This window comes from Asterias amurensis, chromosome 11, assembly GCF_032118995.1.
Source record: "Asterias amurensis chromosome 11, ASM3211899v1".
In the NCBI taxonomy this organism is placed as follows: Eukaryota; Metazoa; Echinodermata; class Asteroidea; order Forcipulatida; family Asteriidae; genus Asterias; species Asterias amurensis.
In genome coordinates, this window is record NC_092658.1 from 43,880 (window position 1) to 60,824 (window position 16,945).

General features: G+C 39.4%; 1 protein-coding gene across 6 annotated transcripts in view; it reads left to right on the forward strand.

The window, feature by feature from the left end:
• Nucleotides 1-971: 971 nt before the first annotated feature.
• Nucleotides 972-16,945, forward strand: part of LOC139944263 (phosphatidylinositol N-acetylglucosaminyltransferase subunit Q-like) — a 29,482-nt gene continuing 13,508 nt past the window's right edge. Inside the window, exons 1-3 of one of the 6 annotated variants that reach the window (XM_071941243.1) lie at nt 972-1,017; nt 6,256-6,438; nt 12,434-12,797. In XM_071941243.1, coding sequence (XP_071797344.1) covers nt 6,286-6,438; nt 12,434-12,797 — 517 coding nt within the window. In that variant the 5' untranslated portion in view covers nt 972-1,017; nt 6,256-6,285. The other 5 variants (XM_071941246.1, XM_071941245.1, XM_071941247.1 and 2 more) reach the window with 5 other exon arrangements.

Sequence of the window (16,945 nt, forward strand, 5' to 3'; positions counted from 1 at the left end):
TGAGGAAACATTACCATGTCAAGACGTTTTAAAAGCAGTGTAACAAATAATAAACTGATGGTCATAACTAATGGTCTTAGCATAAACTTAGACACTTGGTTTATTTTTTTGATTAAAAGAGCAATAGCGGTGTGAGAATGTGCGGTGCCAGTCTTTACTGCAAGGTATCGACCAGGCTGTAACCCCCCCCCCCACAAAAATCATAAAAAATTGCGATTTGTCTTTTGCCAATATTTGAAGAGTTGTTCGTCTCATGTTCAGGGGTCAGGGGCCAATCTTTTGGTTGTGCATTTTTTGCGTGGGACCTAATTTCTAACAAAAATTTAACTAGTAATTCATTTTAAGAACAAGACTACAAACTTTGAAACATCACCATAAATAGAAATACTTTGGTTGGTGTTCGGCATTAGTGTTGGATCATGCGCACATAGCATCTACCTTAATTTAAATTTGTACATTGTCTGCACAGTCCTGGGTACACATAATAGGCTTGGCACATGGCACCATTCTGTCTTTGCCACAAAAACAATACACACAAAGAAAACAATTAATTTTCTTTGTATAGTTCTCTGCACAATGTTTATTCATATTCCACTCATCAAAACACATATGTTAGTGACAAAAGCTTTATTTTGACAAAATACCACTTCCAGGTCACTTTAAAGTCACCTGGAAATAGAATTTTTCTTTTTTTCAAACATAAGAGTATATGCTTACGAACAATAAAACAATTTTTTTAGCAATTGTTTGTCACGATTTACATGTTTAAAAAATATATAAAGTTGTTTGGGGGGCTTACTCCGCCTACCCCTTTTGTGACGTAATTCAAGGCAGACTTTGCCTGCAACGCATTTAGTAAACACACGTGCAGATGTGGAGGCAGCGTTGTGCCGTCTTTGAGGCAGCGCGCGAGAGGCAGACGGTGAGTTAGGAGGGCGCCACCATGCGGCGGAGTTTGGTTATGCCATTCTAATGCCTCCGTCGCTGGTCGGTTGCTTTTCCGACTTCCAATTACAGGTAAACTTTCTTCTTTTTGCAAGTGTGATTTAAATATATAAACTTTAGGGCAATAAACCGGGTATAACAAACATCATTTAGATTTATCCATCAGCCCATTCAAGCTCTGGATTGTATTTTATTTCTCGGTAATTAAAGTTCAGTCAAAGTCGTAAAGTAGATAAAACGGGTACCGGACACTTCGGCACCTTGCAAACTCGGCACTAGCAAACTCGGCACTTCGCAAACTCGGCACCTCGCAAACTCGGCACCCACTCGGCACCAAGAATGTCGGCACCAAACAAACTCGGCACCGGCCTGTTTTGGTCCAACAAACTCGGCACCAAACAAACTCGGCACCGGCCTATTTTGGTCCACCAAACCAAACTCGGGCACTGTAGTTATGCTAGCTTATATGGCCATAACCGGTTTCGAACTTTTGAATAGTTGGCATCGGAGAATTTTTTAGGGAAACTTTACGTCCGCACGTTCAGTTTTGTTCTCCTTCTTTTCTTCTTTCACAATCATTTTGGTGAAAGTGCATCGCTATGTGTTAATGTAATGGACATTGAAAACGTTAGAATGACTTATTGATTTTGAAGAGAGTGTGATTTGGGAGCGTGTTTTGCCTACATGGCGGCCGTCGGCCATGGGGGACTTTTGCCCCACCACACGGTAGCGGTTTGCTCATGCACGCGGTGTATAGTGGAATCGTGCAAAAGAACAGTGCACGACAGTCTGTAACAGAAATTATTTAACACGTACTCTTTATTTTGAATTGGTGTTTTATTGGATCAAAGTTTCGTGTAAATTGTCACAAAAAATACTTGGACATCGAAATTACGTATTTTAATATTAATTATTAGGTGTGTATCGTTGTCGGTACGACGTCGAACCCGTCGAAACACACGACGAGGATCGGGATTTATTTCAATTTCCAACTGGGTGCCTAGTTTGTAACCGTGGCAGATTGAGAGTTTTCAACCAGGTGCCGAGTTTGTAGTTGTGCATGTGCCGAGTTTGTGGGTGCCGAGTTTGCAAGGTGCTGAGGTTGTGGGTGCCGTGTTTGAGAGGTGCCGAGTTTGCTGGTGCCGAGTTTGCAAGGTGCCGAAGTGTCCGGTATTCGATAAAACTGTCATGGCGCCGTCCATAGCAACAGCGCTCTGCTCGTACATGTGCGTTTATTTAACACGAGCCTGAGGTTTATTGTATGTGGTGAATTAATTCCTGTAGTTAATGCATCTGTGAAATGGGTAATTTACAGTACAGTTATACGTATTAAGTCCAAGTTGATTGAGCAATGTGGGCATATTTTGACGAATTAATGGTGATCCATAGTCTAGTTATGCTACAACAGCGCCCTCTACGTCATTGGTAGACTTGTCAAATTGGTACATGTATTGACATAGTGTGTTAATTAGCTTGCCATTGTGTATTATTTGGAGAAGGTTGTCTATTATTATTAAGCTGATGACTTTAAGACTTTAGAGTAAATCTATATATTGTTCTGATAATTCTTAAGGGTTTTAGGACAAGATGATCTGGATAATCCCATGTATATTGTTTTGACTGGTAGAAACTAACTGTACTGCTGGATATATTTGTTTAATACAGGTTTTACAGATACAGGTGTATATTTCAAAACAGAAGGGTTGCAAATTAATTAATTGAGAGTTGCATTATTTCACACTTAGTATTTTACCTAATTGGATAGATTTTGGTGGACACACACTGCATGTATTTATCATACTAATGATTTCTTTTATTTTCTCTTTTCTCTTTTACTTGTTTTATTGTTTACTGTTAACTTTGTTATGCCATTCTAATGCCTCTGTCGCTGGTCGGTTGCTTTTCCGACTTCCAATTACAGTTATCAAATTAAAGAGTCAATCCGAACCCACTGATGTTTCGAGGTTTCAAATTATTTTAGGCCTCGTTCGTCACCCCCTCCACACAAAGTACATGTCTGTCCAAGTCATGAGTTGGTACATTTCAAAAAGTGTTTTTCTGCATTCAGCAGCAATACACCTGGTCGGCATTGCCGGAAAAAAAAAACAACAATTTTTTTTTTAAACGTACAAATTCACGACTTGGTCCGTACATGTACTTTGCAATTGTGTTTACTCTATGCATTACAGGCAAAGTCTGCCTCGATTGACGCCACGAACAGCGCTCTCTCGGGTCGGGGTCTACTCTTAAATTTGTAAATAACATAAGAACTGATTTTTTAAAACCTTAGTTAACTGTTTATTCACATTCAACTCTTCAAAACACATATATTAGTGACAAAAGCTTTATTTGGAAAAAATACCACTTCCAGGTGACTTTAAGTAACGTTCAATTACCTGATTGTCTCTGCTAGTATTTGGGTTAAATTGTCCATGTCTAAGTAGTCGTCTAGCTGTGCTTCACGTGTGTAACCCCAGGATTTAGAATCAATCGTCATCGCATTCTCAAACTTATGCTTCTGTAGTACACCTTAGAATAATAGATAGATCATTAAATTTACAAAGATAAACAACTACACATTGGACCTCCAAGGTAGTCTTGTTTCTTTGACTATCTGGGTCCTTGTCCATGCTTTCAATATTTTGCCTGTAACACTTACCTACCTGGGTCGGGGTTGTATCTGTCAGATCCTGTGTAATATTAACCACCATGTTTATTCCTGCAGTATTTGCCCCATCGATCATTCACATCAACAGAGTCCTTCACAGGGCTGTAAAATGAACAACAATCAGGATTTCTCTTTAGACAATGAACAGTATTCTAGCCATGCATTCTGAAGATCTAGTAAACTGTAATGTTTTCTTCACTGTTCTTGTAATTCTGCTCCTGGCAGCGAATTGAATAGATTTTTAATAAACCATTGAATTATGCTAACAATTATTTTGAACCAGTGCCGTTAATACTTACTCGTTGCCAGTTCTACCAAAACCATCCATACTGCTAAATGTTTATGGCCGCCATAGCTTGGTTTTAATGACGTTGCTGCTGTGCAACCAACCATAATTTCTACCTGGTAAACAAACCAAAATACGGTTTGTGTTTACACATATGTACACCAAACTATTGGTGGCGCTATGATTTCAATATGTAACTAGTTTTGTAAATGTGTGGAATTCACAATGAACGAAAATATGGTCCGGTGATGATCCTTCTCGAGCTCGAACGCCTAAACCATGGCCTCCTCCATGGTTCATTCAACCCCTAAGCTATTCGGTAAGTATGAATATTCACCTTCAATTCGATTAACTTTCTGTACGACATTTTTTCACAATGTTGACAGTTGACACATCGTCCAGTGTGCGGTGATGATCATGCGAACCATGCCAGTTCAATTCAACTTAATGCTTAATGCACAAAACCATACAGGTTGTCCTTTCGCTTATGAGTCACTCGGTCCCAAGTCAACTCGGTCCCAGTCAACTCGGTCCCAAGTCAACCCGGTCTCAAGTCAACTCGGTCTCAAGTCAACTCGGTCTCAAGTCAACTCGGTCCCAAGTCAACTCGGTCCCAAGTCAACTCGGTCCGTATGGTTGACGGGAAACTCTTTCTGGGCGAAAAACAATGAGCTCTAATGTTTCTTTGCTTTCAACCAGAGTATTGTTTTTTGTATGGCTCTCAACAATTAACATTAATTGACAAAGAGTAACAATTTAATCCTCTTTGAGATGTTTATTTTATCAACAATTTTTGAAAATAATATAAAAAAATACGATTTCTGAGAATTAAAGCATGAAAAAATTGATGTTTGGTTAAAAAAAAAAAATAATAACTTTCCAGTTAACTTACACGTATTAAAAATCAAAACACATAGGCCTACCAATTAAAGAAAAAATAAAATAAAATAAAAATAAGGTTGGTTGAAAACACTTACATTCAAAAAGAAAGTAAACTTTTACAAGAACATAATAAATATAGGATTTGAGCATGATTTGAGGCATTGCATGGTGAGGTATCGATATCTATTTGGTTTGCGGTAACACCATGTGTGTATTTACTTGCCAGGTAGATTTTGTTCTTAGAGAACTGGCTTGCTTATACCACTACCGCGGAGTAGATTGTTCGTGTGTTCGGGAAAAATTCTTAACATAATAAATATTATTATTAACCAATAAAGTAATTCAAAAAAGTTAAATTTGGCCGAAGGACCGAGTTGACTTGGGACCGAGTTGACCTGGGACCGAGATGACTTGGGACCGAGATGACTTGGGACCGAGTTGACTTGGGACCGAGTTGACTTGGGACCGAGTTGACTGGGACCGAGTTGACTTGGGACCGAGTTGACCGGTACCCGTCCTTTCTCTATGACAAAACCAACCATTTAGGTGTTAGTAAAAGTCGGAGGTAGGCGGAGGTAGCCGGAGGTTGCGTTAATTGCGTTATATTTAATTTAAAAGGATTATTACACACTCAGAGTGAAGTTTGGAAGACTCTTATGCAGTTTACGGGGATTGAAATTCAATTCTGTACACCTTATAATGCAACCTCCGGCTACCTCCGGCTTCCTCCGACCTCCGACTTTTACCAACTGCCAACCATTTGTTTTTACCCTAACACGTGTATTAACGACTGTTTACTTAGTACTTTCCAGAGTTCAGTGTTAACCAAAATTGGTGAAAATAATTAAATTTAAGAAGCCATTCTACTTTCATTCAGTATCATCTGTCATAATCCTGTAGAGAGAGTGCAGTTAATTATCTCATATTCATTCTCAGGATCTCAGTAGTCAGATCCCCACATGCAGAGCTCTGCTCTGTTTTTGTCTGTAACTAAATAACTTCTGGGAGTGAAATTTGCTTGCGGCAAATTTGCACATATGACCGAAGTTGTGTGCTTTCAGATATTTGATTTAAAGACTTCAAAATCTAATTCTGAGGTCTCAAAAGTCATTGGTGGACAATTACTTCTTTCTCGGAAACTACGTCTCAATGCAAAAAAAAGTTTTGTTATATTACCATGTTTTCTAAACAATACATGAAACATGTTGCGTTTTTTTCTGTTATGTTTCAAGTGAGTGAGTCATGACAATGGATTTACCTTGCAAGAGAATCGAAAGAAACAGAAACAAATGTTTAAAACCATCTGAGGTGAACCCCACATCCATCAACACAAGACACTTTCAGTTTTGACCGCTACATTTTTCAAAAACTATTTCCCAGTGTAAAGCCAAGTCCACAATGTGATATCAGTTAGTTTTACAGCACAGCCAGATAATTGTTATTTATTTGTGTTATTTATATCTTATCTTCTTAGTTCGTTAGTTAACATCATCTTCTAGCCACCATGCCTGTTATGAGAATCTTCTTCCCTGACTTTGCCATTAAATCCAAGAGTAGTGTCTGCATAGGATGGGTTGATTATCAAACATACACCATATGCATCCTTGCTGTTATCCATCTTCCGGTTGATCTACAAAACCTTCTGAAGGAGTTACAGGTAATGTACCAATGCTACAACATGTACATGTACAAGTTCCAATATTATGATCAACAAAATATGTAAAGTTTTGTAATGATATTGAGTTGGCACCACCCTTAACATTTAATTCAATAAAGGGAAGATTTTATTTATAGGACTTGTGTTTTCACTAAGGCGCCTTGTCAAAACAACTCCCCAAACGCTCCTCCGCAGACAAGCTGCGGACAGGACAGCAAATACTGATTGCTAGGGACGGAAGAAATGCCATGTACGTTGCAGAGCGGTTGAGCTATTCATGCCGGGCGCTATTGTTGGTATTTAACAATAAGTCTGATGAATATACAAGTTGTATTTTAAGGTCTTGAATATCAGCGCCATGGATGGTATGCGGTGTAATATATTTGGGAGACAACACAAACAAGTCCTACAAACATGGCTACCTGGAACCAACGACGCTCACACAAGGTCTTTTATTATAGAACACAATACGAACAGTAGAGGGCGCTATACAATGTTTATGGACTCGCAGTATAGAATACTACACTCCTTCCCTCTTAAATGAATTTTACCCCCTTTTACCAATGAGACAGGCATATTTAACTAAAGCCACTTGGTTGAAACCTATTGAGAAAAACCTGTTTTTAACACCCAATGGAATGCATGTAATGTTTACATCAGTTACATGGAATGTAAAGTGGTACCTGTACTTTGCTATTAAACCATTTGAAAACTAAACAACATGAATATGGTGTTCTTCCTATTATGTATTGTTTACAAATCCAATGGTTTGGGTGGATTTCTAACTCTTTGGGGATAGCGTCTCACTTGAGAAGAACTTCCAGGACTACCCGGACTGCTCTCATTAGCCTGGTTACTGTGCTTTTGGTCAAGTGACTGTGGGATTTCTCCACTTGACTCAGAATTTTGTTTTTGGTTTTGGTTTGTGACCTTTTCCTGTTCATACTGCTCTGGAATTTGGTTGGTTACCGGAAAATGAACTGGATTACTTGTTTCGGGCATGATTGGATCTGGAACCACCATTTTACTTTCTTCTTGTGACGGTAAAACATGATCAATATGCACAAATCTGTTCCTTCCATTTTTGTACACCTGCACTATGTAAGTACGAGGCCCACACACTTTTATAACTTTGCCTGACACCCATTTCTCTAAGTTGTTCTGATGACTTTTCACTCTAACCTTCTGGTTTACCTTTAAGGTTCTTTCGTTTACCCGGCCCTTATTATGGAACATTCTCTGTTTCACTTGTTTGTCTTCCACTGTTGTGGCTAAATTTGGCTTCAACAAAGAAAAACGAGTTCTGGGTTGCTTTTTAGGAACAACTCTGCCGGAGTTCGACCGGTAGTTGCCTGAGGAGTGTTGCGGTATGTAATAATAATAATAATAATAATAATAATAAGACATTTGTAAAGCGCCTAATGCAAAAGCTTCTAAGCGCAAAGAAAAGGAGCGTAAGGAAATTAGCTAACTTGTGATGTATTGACAACTTTTGCTTTCTTTGGTTCGGATCAAGAAGTTGTTTAGTTAACGCTCTTTTCACTGTTTGCACCGTTCTCTCCGCTGCCCCATTGGACGCTGGGTGATACGGCGGAACTTTGGTATGTTTTATACCATTTTCGGTCATGCAGTCTTGAAATTCACTTGATGTAAATTGTGGCCCATTGTCTGAAACAATTTCCTCTGGGATTCCATAAGAAGAGAACAATCTTCTAAGAATGACCAATGTTTTAGTGGTAGTGGTAGTTTTCATTGGATACACTTCAACCCACTTAGAGTGACTATCTACCAAAATTAACATATGTTGGCCTTTAAGTTCAGCATAGTCAATGTGTAATCTCTGCCATACCCTTGTTGGCCACTCCCATGTTTTTAAGGGTGCCTTGGGGGGTGCGTTCTGACAGAGAGACAAGTGGTGCATGCATTTACCAAACATTCAATATCCTTGTCTAAACCTGGCCACCACAGGTAGCTTCGTGCTAAACCCTTCATACGACATATTCCTAAATGTTGCTCATGAAGATCATCTAGCAATCTAGATCTGAACTTGGGTGAGATGATCACCCGCAAACCCCATAGAATACAACCTTGTTCTACTGTTAACTCATCTCTACGAGTGAAAAAGGATATCACATCTTCATCCTGTACATAATTTGGCCAACCATTTGCTACAAACTCATGTACTCTCGCTAACACTGGATCTTTCAGTGTAGCTCTACTAATATCCTTAGCAGTGACTGGTAATTCGTCTAAGTATGAGAAATACTTAACTTCCTCATGTGTGGTATGATCCACTTTTCTAGGTAACCTAGATAACGCATCCGCGTTTCCATGATCCCCTGACCTTTTGAACTCAATGTCATAGGTGTAGGCAGATAATATGATTGCCCAACGTTGCATGCGTGCAGCAGCCAAAGTTGGAATAGCTGACTCTGGATTAAAAATCGTGGTCAATGGTTTGTGATCAGTTATCAATGTAAACTTACGACCAATGAGATACTTGTGGAATTTCTTAACTCCATATATAAGTGACAATGCTTCACGCTCTATTTGGGCATAATTTCCTTTGCTTGCCGACAATGTGCCCGATGCAAATGCCACTGGTCTTTCTTGGCCATCTGGCATGACATGAGAAATCACCGCTCCGATACCATACGCTGAAGCATCACATGCTAATCGGAGTTCACGATTCACATCATAGTGTACTAACAACTTACTTCCCATTAATTGGGATTTACTAGCCTTGTATGCTTTTTCGCAATCCTCTGTCCATTTCCATGGAATCTCTTTTCGCAGAAGCTCATTTAGAGGGTGAAGCACTGTTGAAGCATTTGGAATAAATTTCCCATAATAATTCAAAAGCCCTAGGTATGACCTAAGCTCAGTTACATTTGTCGGACTAGGTGCCTCACTGATTGCTTCAAGCTTTTCAGTGGTAGGGTGAATACCCTCAGCATCAACTACATGACCTAGGTACTCTACAGAATGTTTACCCCACTCACATTTTTGGCTCTTAACCCGCACATCATACCTTTCCAAACGCTTGAGGACTTCGCTCAAAATTTTGCTATGGCTCTGTTCGGATGGTGCAGAGATGAGTATGCCGTCCAAATAACAACAAACCCCTTCTATACCCTGCAAAATTTGATCCATTACTCCCTGGAAAATACCAGGAGCAGAAGACACCCCAAAAGGCAATCTGTTGTATTCAAACAGCCCCTTGTGTGTATTCATGGTTAAATACTTTCTTGACTCAGCCTTCAACTCGAGTTGTAAGTATGCATGTGAGAGATCAATCTTTGAAAAGACTTTCCTCCCTTCATCAGGTAAGGTAGCGAACAAGTCTCCAGCATTTGGTAAGGTATACTGCTTAGTATCTAACAGTTTGTTTACTGAAACCTTATAGTCTCCACACAAGCGTAGACTTCCATCTGGTTTGGGCACTGGTACAATAGGTGAAGCCCAGTCACTGCGATCAACCTTTGTGATGATTCCTTCATCTTGTAAACGCTGAAGTTCTTGCTCCACCTTTGCCTTGAGTGAATACGGCACTGGGCGTGCCTTGCAGAATACCGGATTGGCATTCTCTGCAACATAAATATGGGCGGCAAATTCTTTGATAGGCCCACCCTTATCACTGAAAACAGTTGCATACTGTTCCTTTATCCCTGTGATGTCCTTGGCTGGTGTACCAATTGTGTTCCAGTGTCCGGTGATGGGTAAGCGGTCTGTTGCACCTTGAATATACGTTTCCAATCGATTTGCATCTTTGCTAACCAGTCTCGTCCAAACAAAGCTGGCTTGTCCCCCGTCACAACATACAGTGGCAGGGTGTGGGACTGGTTCTCGTACTTGACCGGCAGAGTCAGTTTCCCAAGTACTTGGATTGGTTCTCCACGGTACGTTTTCAGTTTCACCGATGAACTCTTCAATGGCCATGATGACAGCTGAGTGTGATATGTCTTTTCCGAGACAATTGATACAGCGGCTCCTGTGTCTAACTCCATCTGCACTTGAGAACCCGCTAAGTCCACCATTAAAATAATGCCTTGTTTTGGTGAGCACACTGAACTGATTGTGTAGACCACATAATCTCCATCATCTGATGAATCATCACCATCTTGTATCTGCTTCACAGAATTTCGGTTACTCCCCTTGGCTGGTTTAGCTTGTTTCTTCCTGCAAGCTTTCGCGATGTGCCCTACTTTTTGACAGTAGTAGCATGTAGCCTTGATGTATAGGCATTCCCGTGGAGTATGTTGCTCGAGACAGCGGTAACAGCAACTGTCCTTGTTTGTCGTCCTGCTGCCTGCGGCAGCTGTAGACTTTGCACCAGCGTTGTGTTTACGTGGAGTAGTGCCCTGTTTCCGGTAGGGTTTCTTGGTCGTTTCAACTCTTTTAACTGAAGCTCCAGTCGAATCCATGATGAGCGTGGCTGAAATTCTTGTGCTTGCTTATTTGCCGTTTCATAAGCCACTGCTAGTTGCACTGCTCTAACTAAGGTAAGTTCTTTTTCCGCCAACAGCTTCTTCTGGCTTTGTGTGTTGAGCATCCCGCATACTAAACGGTCATGTAAAGCATCATTTAAAAATGTGCCAAACTGACATGTACTTGCCAGTCTTTTTAGTTCAACCACATATTCGTTGACGGATTCCCCAGATTTTTGTTCTCTTTTATGAAACTTGTACCTTTCAGCAATGATGAAAGGTTGAGGAGAGTAGTGATTACGAAGAATTTTCTTTAACTCTTCCAGAGATTTCTCGCTAACCTTGTCTGGGGACACCATGGACTTCAGTAAAGTGTAGGATTTGGGTCCTATCACTGTGAGAAACACACTCACCGCCCGGTCCTGCTTGATCGCGTTGGCGATGAAAAACTGTCCCAGTCTTTCCAGATAGCAAGTGAAGGTTTATTTCCCTTCCGAAAATTCTCCGATCTCTCCTTTGATTCCTGCCATTGTGTTTTATCAACTTGTAGATGTCTCTAGAATCCCATCCTCGTCGCCATTGTAATAAATTTGGGAGACACAAATAAGTCATACACAAACATGGCTACCTGGAACCAACGATGCTCACACGAGGTCTTTTATTATAGAACACAATACGAACAGTAGAGGGCGCTATACAATGTTTATGGACTCGCAGTATATAATACTACATGCGGATCGGCTGTGCTCTCCCTAGAATAATACTTTTTCAACTCATGAACACCATCGTCTTTGAAGTGAACAGGCTTGTTGACAAGACCAATGCACCATGCCATTGGATGTGCCAGCCGACCCTCATTCATCACTGCAATAACATATCTTTCTGAAAGTTTGTACATACTCAGCGCCTTGAGTACCTTGTGTGGTAGATACGTGCGCTATATAAGACTTCGATATTATTACTATTATTACACATGATAATCGCGCGCTACATGGTTAACCGTTATAGTCAACCAACTTGGCGACTTTGAAATTAATTATAAACACTTTACGTCCCATCTTCTCAATGCAATTTTATGCTAATCATGATAGCAACAAAAGATTTTTCACAACTGTTAAATTGTCCCCTGTCACTGCGATACTCTGATGCCAATTTCGCAACTTGATGGTACAACATTGTAATTCACTAAAACCTATGGGAATAAACCGGAGCTTACACAAAGCCTGTGATTTAATGGCTGAACCACTCAGGCCAGTGCCTTTCTGCATGAAACTTTTTTGTCAGTTGAAGCTGTGAATAAAGAAAACCATTTATAGTGGCAATAAACTACTCTCGATATCAAGCCATGGCTTTCTGAAATGTAGTGTAACGTCTTGCCAAAATGGGTCCTTGTTTGCTCTACAGCAAAATGCAAACAGAAAACAAACTAACTCAAGTTCTGTTCCATATGTACATGGGTCAGGACAAGCTAATATCCCTTATCACTACAATAGCCAGATCCCCAAACCCTAATCTCATCATTAAATGTTCTTCATGTTTCAACTATTCTATATTTCTTGTTCTCTCAGACAGCAACATGTGTGAGACAGAAGTCATTGGTAATAATTGGTCCATCTACTCATCAGTCAGACCCAGAAGCAATCTTAGTATCACAACTCTGTCAAAATGTTGAAGGATCTGAATCCTGCTTGGAGCTGAGTCGACCCAATGTCTACAGCCTGCCAACATGTACACTTTTAGAAAATGGTCGACCTAAAATGATGCAAGATTACCATCTCATCTTCTACAATCAACTAGAAGTTCTTAAATGCTGTTTAAGTAAGGAAGAGACTACTAAGATGACACAGGGTACTCAACCCTTGACTGAGGTGAAATCATCAGGAGATAACAGCCCATTAAATATGGGAGTTGTACTCACTGTCATACAGAAAGGTAGGGTCTACATGTAAGTTTAAAACTGTTTGCATATTTGATCTTCGTCTCGATAAAATTATCAAGAACCAGGCCTCGTTGGGATTAAACCACTAGTTGAAAACCTCTTCACCACACAATGATTCCCTTAATTAAACACTGTAGCTTGAAAGCCTGTTAATCCAGTCACATATACTAATAGGGAGGCAAACAATTATATTAAATACTCTCTTTGGAAAAATAATAATAATTTAAAATAAATATAAGTAATCTGCATACACAAGCACAACTTAAAATACCAAAACCAATTAAAACACCAGAAACTAGACAAGCAAATAAATAAATAGATAGTTAATTTAAAAATATATATATATATATATAAAAAGAATTAATAAATAAATGAATAAATCGAAAAGTACATGTAAAAAGAAATAACGCAACAAATAATTCAATATATGGATAGATAAACAAAACAAAATATAGGTCAATAAATAAATAGACAAACTGATAAAACAACAAAAAAGTTAATCAAACAATCTCATTTTCCAACATTATTACTCTTACAACAAACGATGACTAAATATGAATAAAGCAATCAAAACAACCAATCAATTAATCAACAAAATGATAAGTAAGCCAGAAATTAGACAAGCAAATAAATAGTTAAATGAATTTAATAAAATAATACTGATATTTTATTTCCTTTTTACATGCACTCATCTATCTATCTATCCACCATTCATTCATTCATCCACTCAATCATATTTTATAAAATTAACTAAATAGATGAACAAATAAACACATCAACAAACAGACAAATAAGTAGATGTAAAAAAGAAAAAAAGTAATAAATAATTCAATGTATGGATGGATATATGCATAAACAGATAAATAGGTAAATCAATCAATGAATAAATAAATAAAATAACAACACAAGCCGGGAAATATTAAACAAACAATCTCCTTTTCCAACATAAATACAACAAGAGGGATTAATAAATATAAATAAATAAATCAATCAAACAATCAATCAATTAATAAAGTAATAAGTAAATAAATAAACAAATAAACCAAAAATATATAAACAAGATGGAAGGAAAACAAATGGGTCTAAAAACAAAACAAAAAATTAATAGGTTTGTTGGGATTGAAGGTCAAGATAATAAGAAGATAATTTGTTACAAAAAACATTCAAAGTATCCAGAATAAGTGAATCTTTTAAACATGAAGGCAAGTTGCTCCATAACCGAGGAAATGAATGAATTGGCATGTACTTAAGAGCTTGAGTTCTGGCAAAGTGATGGTGAAATGTGGTCAAGTCTAAACTGCGGGTGTTGATTTTAGTGTTACACTTTATGGCATCGCAGTCAATAAGTCCAAACAGAGATTTAATGGTGAAAACAATGTTGTGCTGCTGTCTCCTGTAGTGTAAGGAAGGCTCATCCAGTTGAGTGATGTTAAACATCCCTCATAAGGCATGTCACCTCACCGTTACTTCGGTAACCCTACGTTGTACCCCTTCTAACCTTGCTGATAATGTGGCAGTTTAAGGACTTGCTCCAGAAGCTTCGCTTGTTGTCGGATGCAGCAAGTAAGCGATTGACATAATTCCAATATGAAGATTTTGTCAAGTTCTTCACTTTGTTCCTTACTTGTTTGTAGTTCAGCCAGGCAGATGGAGAGTTTACTCTTTTTGCTTTGGTAAACAGGGTGTGTTTTAATGAGATGAGTTTTTTCAGTTCTGCTGTTATCCAAGGGGATGATTTGCGCTGACGTTTCGATCGTGGGATGCAATCTCGTACGGCTGCATCTAGGATGTCATTAAATCCTTCCCACGAGGCGTTGGGGTCATCATCTAAGAAAGCAGACCATGGTGCAAGATGTACAAGTTGCTGAAGATGTTCATAGTCAGCTTTCTTGTACTGAGGAAAGAGGGAACAACATTTGGCTGTGGTAAAGCTCGAGCTGCACGAAAAGTGAAACATACTGCGTGATGATCGCTACTGACTGAGTTAGCAAAGGACTTGATATCAGTGAATTTCTCTAGACGATTGGTAAAGATAAGGTCGATTGTGGTTCCAAACAGGGAGGACTTTTTCGAAGGGCGAAGTACATCCTGAACCAACTGTCGGAGACCCATGGAGTCTGTTACTTCTTGAAGACTTACTAAGGAAGTGGATTCGGATTGCCAGTTAATATTAAAATGGTAAGCGACTTGAGTTTAAGGTCACGTCGTTGGTCAGATCAGGTGGTGCTTGAATTTTGGGAGATGAGTCAACAAAAACATCCTGGAATGAAGTGTGAATGAACTGCATGATAAGAAAGCTAAGGTAGCCTGAGAAGTGCAGACAGGACAAAACCAGTCAGTAGTACTAGATATCAACAATGAGTACTGAGCAATTGTCAATTCTGGAATGCATTTCTGATGCCAGTACACATTACAATCTTCACAGAGTAGTGATCTTTGGTTACATTTTACTGGTCTACTGCACTTGCCACATGGATCCTTGATTGGTCCTGGGATTAGTTCTATATCTCTAGATACAGCCAGTGGAAGGTTGAATGTATAGCAGTAGAGTTGGCATAGTATACAAATATTGACTGCTTCGAGTGCTATGGTTAAAACTATGACTCCCGTGGTGATCCCCGGAGCGTTCTATTTTCCCGAGGCGAAGCCGAGGGAAAATAGAACGCTCACGGGATCACCGAGGGAGTCATAGTTTTAAACCATTGCACGAGTAAAAGCAGTCAATATTTGTTTTATAACACCCCAAACATTTCTAAATACTGTACTATTATTATTAAGTTACAGACCTGAATGCTACAATCCACGGGCGACGCGAATACAGATTGCAAACACTTTTACTTACTGTGTTGCATGTAGTGTCGTGCAATCCGAAATGGTTACAGACTATTAATTTATCATCCTCGTACACGCAACGGACGTCTGGGTACTGCACGCCGTGTGCTAGTCTGTCGGACTAGCGCACGGCGCCGTGTGCTAGTCTTCGGACTAGCGCATGGCAAACCGACGCACTATCACACGGCCGTCGTCTAGCAAAACTAAGACATGTCATGTGACGCGCTCTAAACCAATGAGCAGGCAGAATACTTGCAAGGGGTGTTATAATACCTGTAAGTAACAGGAGCTCTACCAAACTTACTGTGCTTTGGGAGTCTGACGAGTCTGGAATGCATTTCTGATGCCAGTACACATTACAATCTTCACAGAGTAGTGATCTTTGGTTACATTTTACTGGTCTACTGCACTTGCCACATGGATCCTTGATTGGTCCTGGGATTAGTTCTATATCTCCAGATACAGCCAGTGGAAGGTTGAATGTATAGCAGTAGAGTTGGCATAGTACCTGTAAGTAACAGGAGCTCTACCAAACTTGCTGTGCTTTGGGAGTCTGATGAGTCTGGCATTGTTGTTTATTAAGTAGGATTTGAAACTTTGCATGGTGGAAATACGGTATAGAAAGGTTTGCGGTAACACCATGTAATGACTATCTCTAATGACTTGGGGTGGTTCTGAAAAGAACCGTTGGTTTCAACTCGACGTTTCGATCAGTATGCTCTGATCGTCTTCTGGAGAGAGAAAAAAGAAGACGATCAGAGCATACTGATCGAAACATCGAGTTGAAACCAACGGTTCTTTTCAGAACCACCCCAACTCATTAGAGATAGTCATTACATGGTGTTACCGCAAACCTTTCTATATTGTTGTTTATTGTTAGCCATGTTGGATGCAGCTTGTTGTACAGTGATGCTAGGTGATAATAAAGGTTGGCGGGTTAATGACAAAGAGGTCGATCAGGTGTGTTCTGCATGTAGCAGCTGGCTTGTAAGTTACACAGAAGATGATGAGACTTTTCAGAGTAACAACCACTCCAAATGACACTTTTCACAGCTGGAAATGTCACATTTGAATGACCAGACAGATCAGTAAATGATACTATGTCATGTGACGTATTCTGGAGACTTTTGTGAGGCCTGTAGACCAGAACATTTGTAACAAGGGTCAGAGCCCAAAACAAAGCTTACAGACTGAACACCATCTTAATGCACACCTACATGGCCTACATATAGCAACACAGTAATATGCAGAGTTACTTCTCAAGCTTCGAAATAGAATTACAAATTACTGTTAGTTCCAAATTTACGAG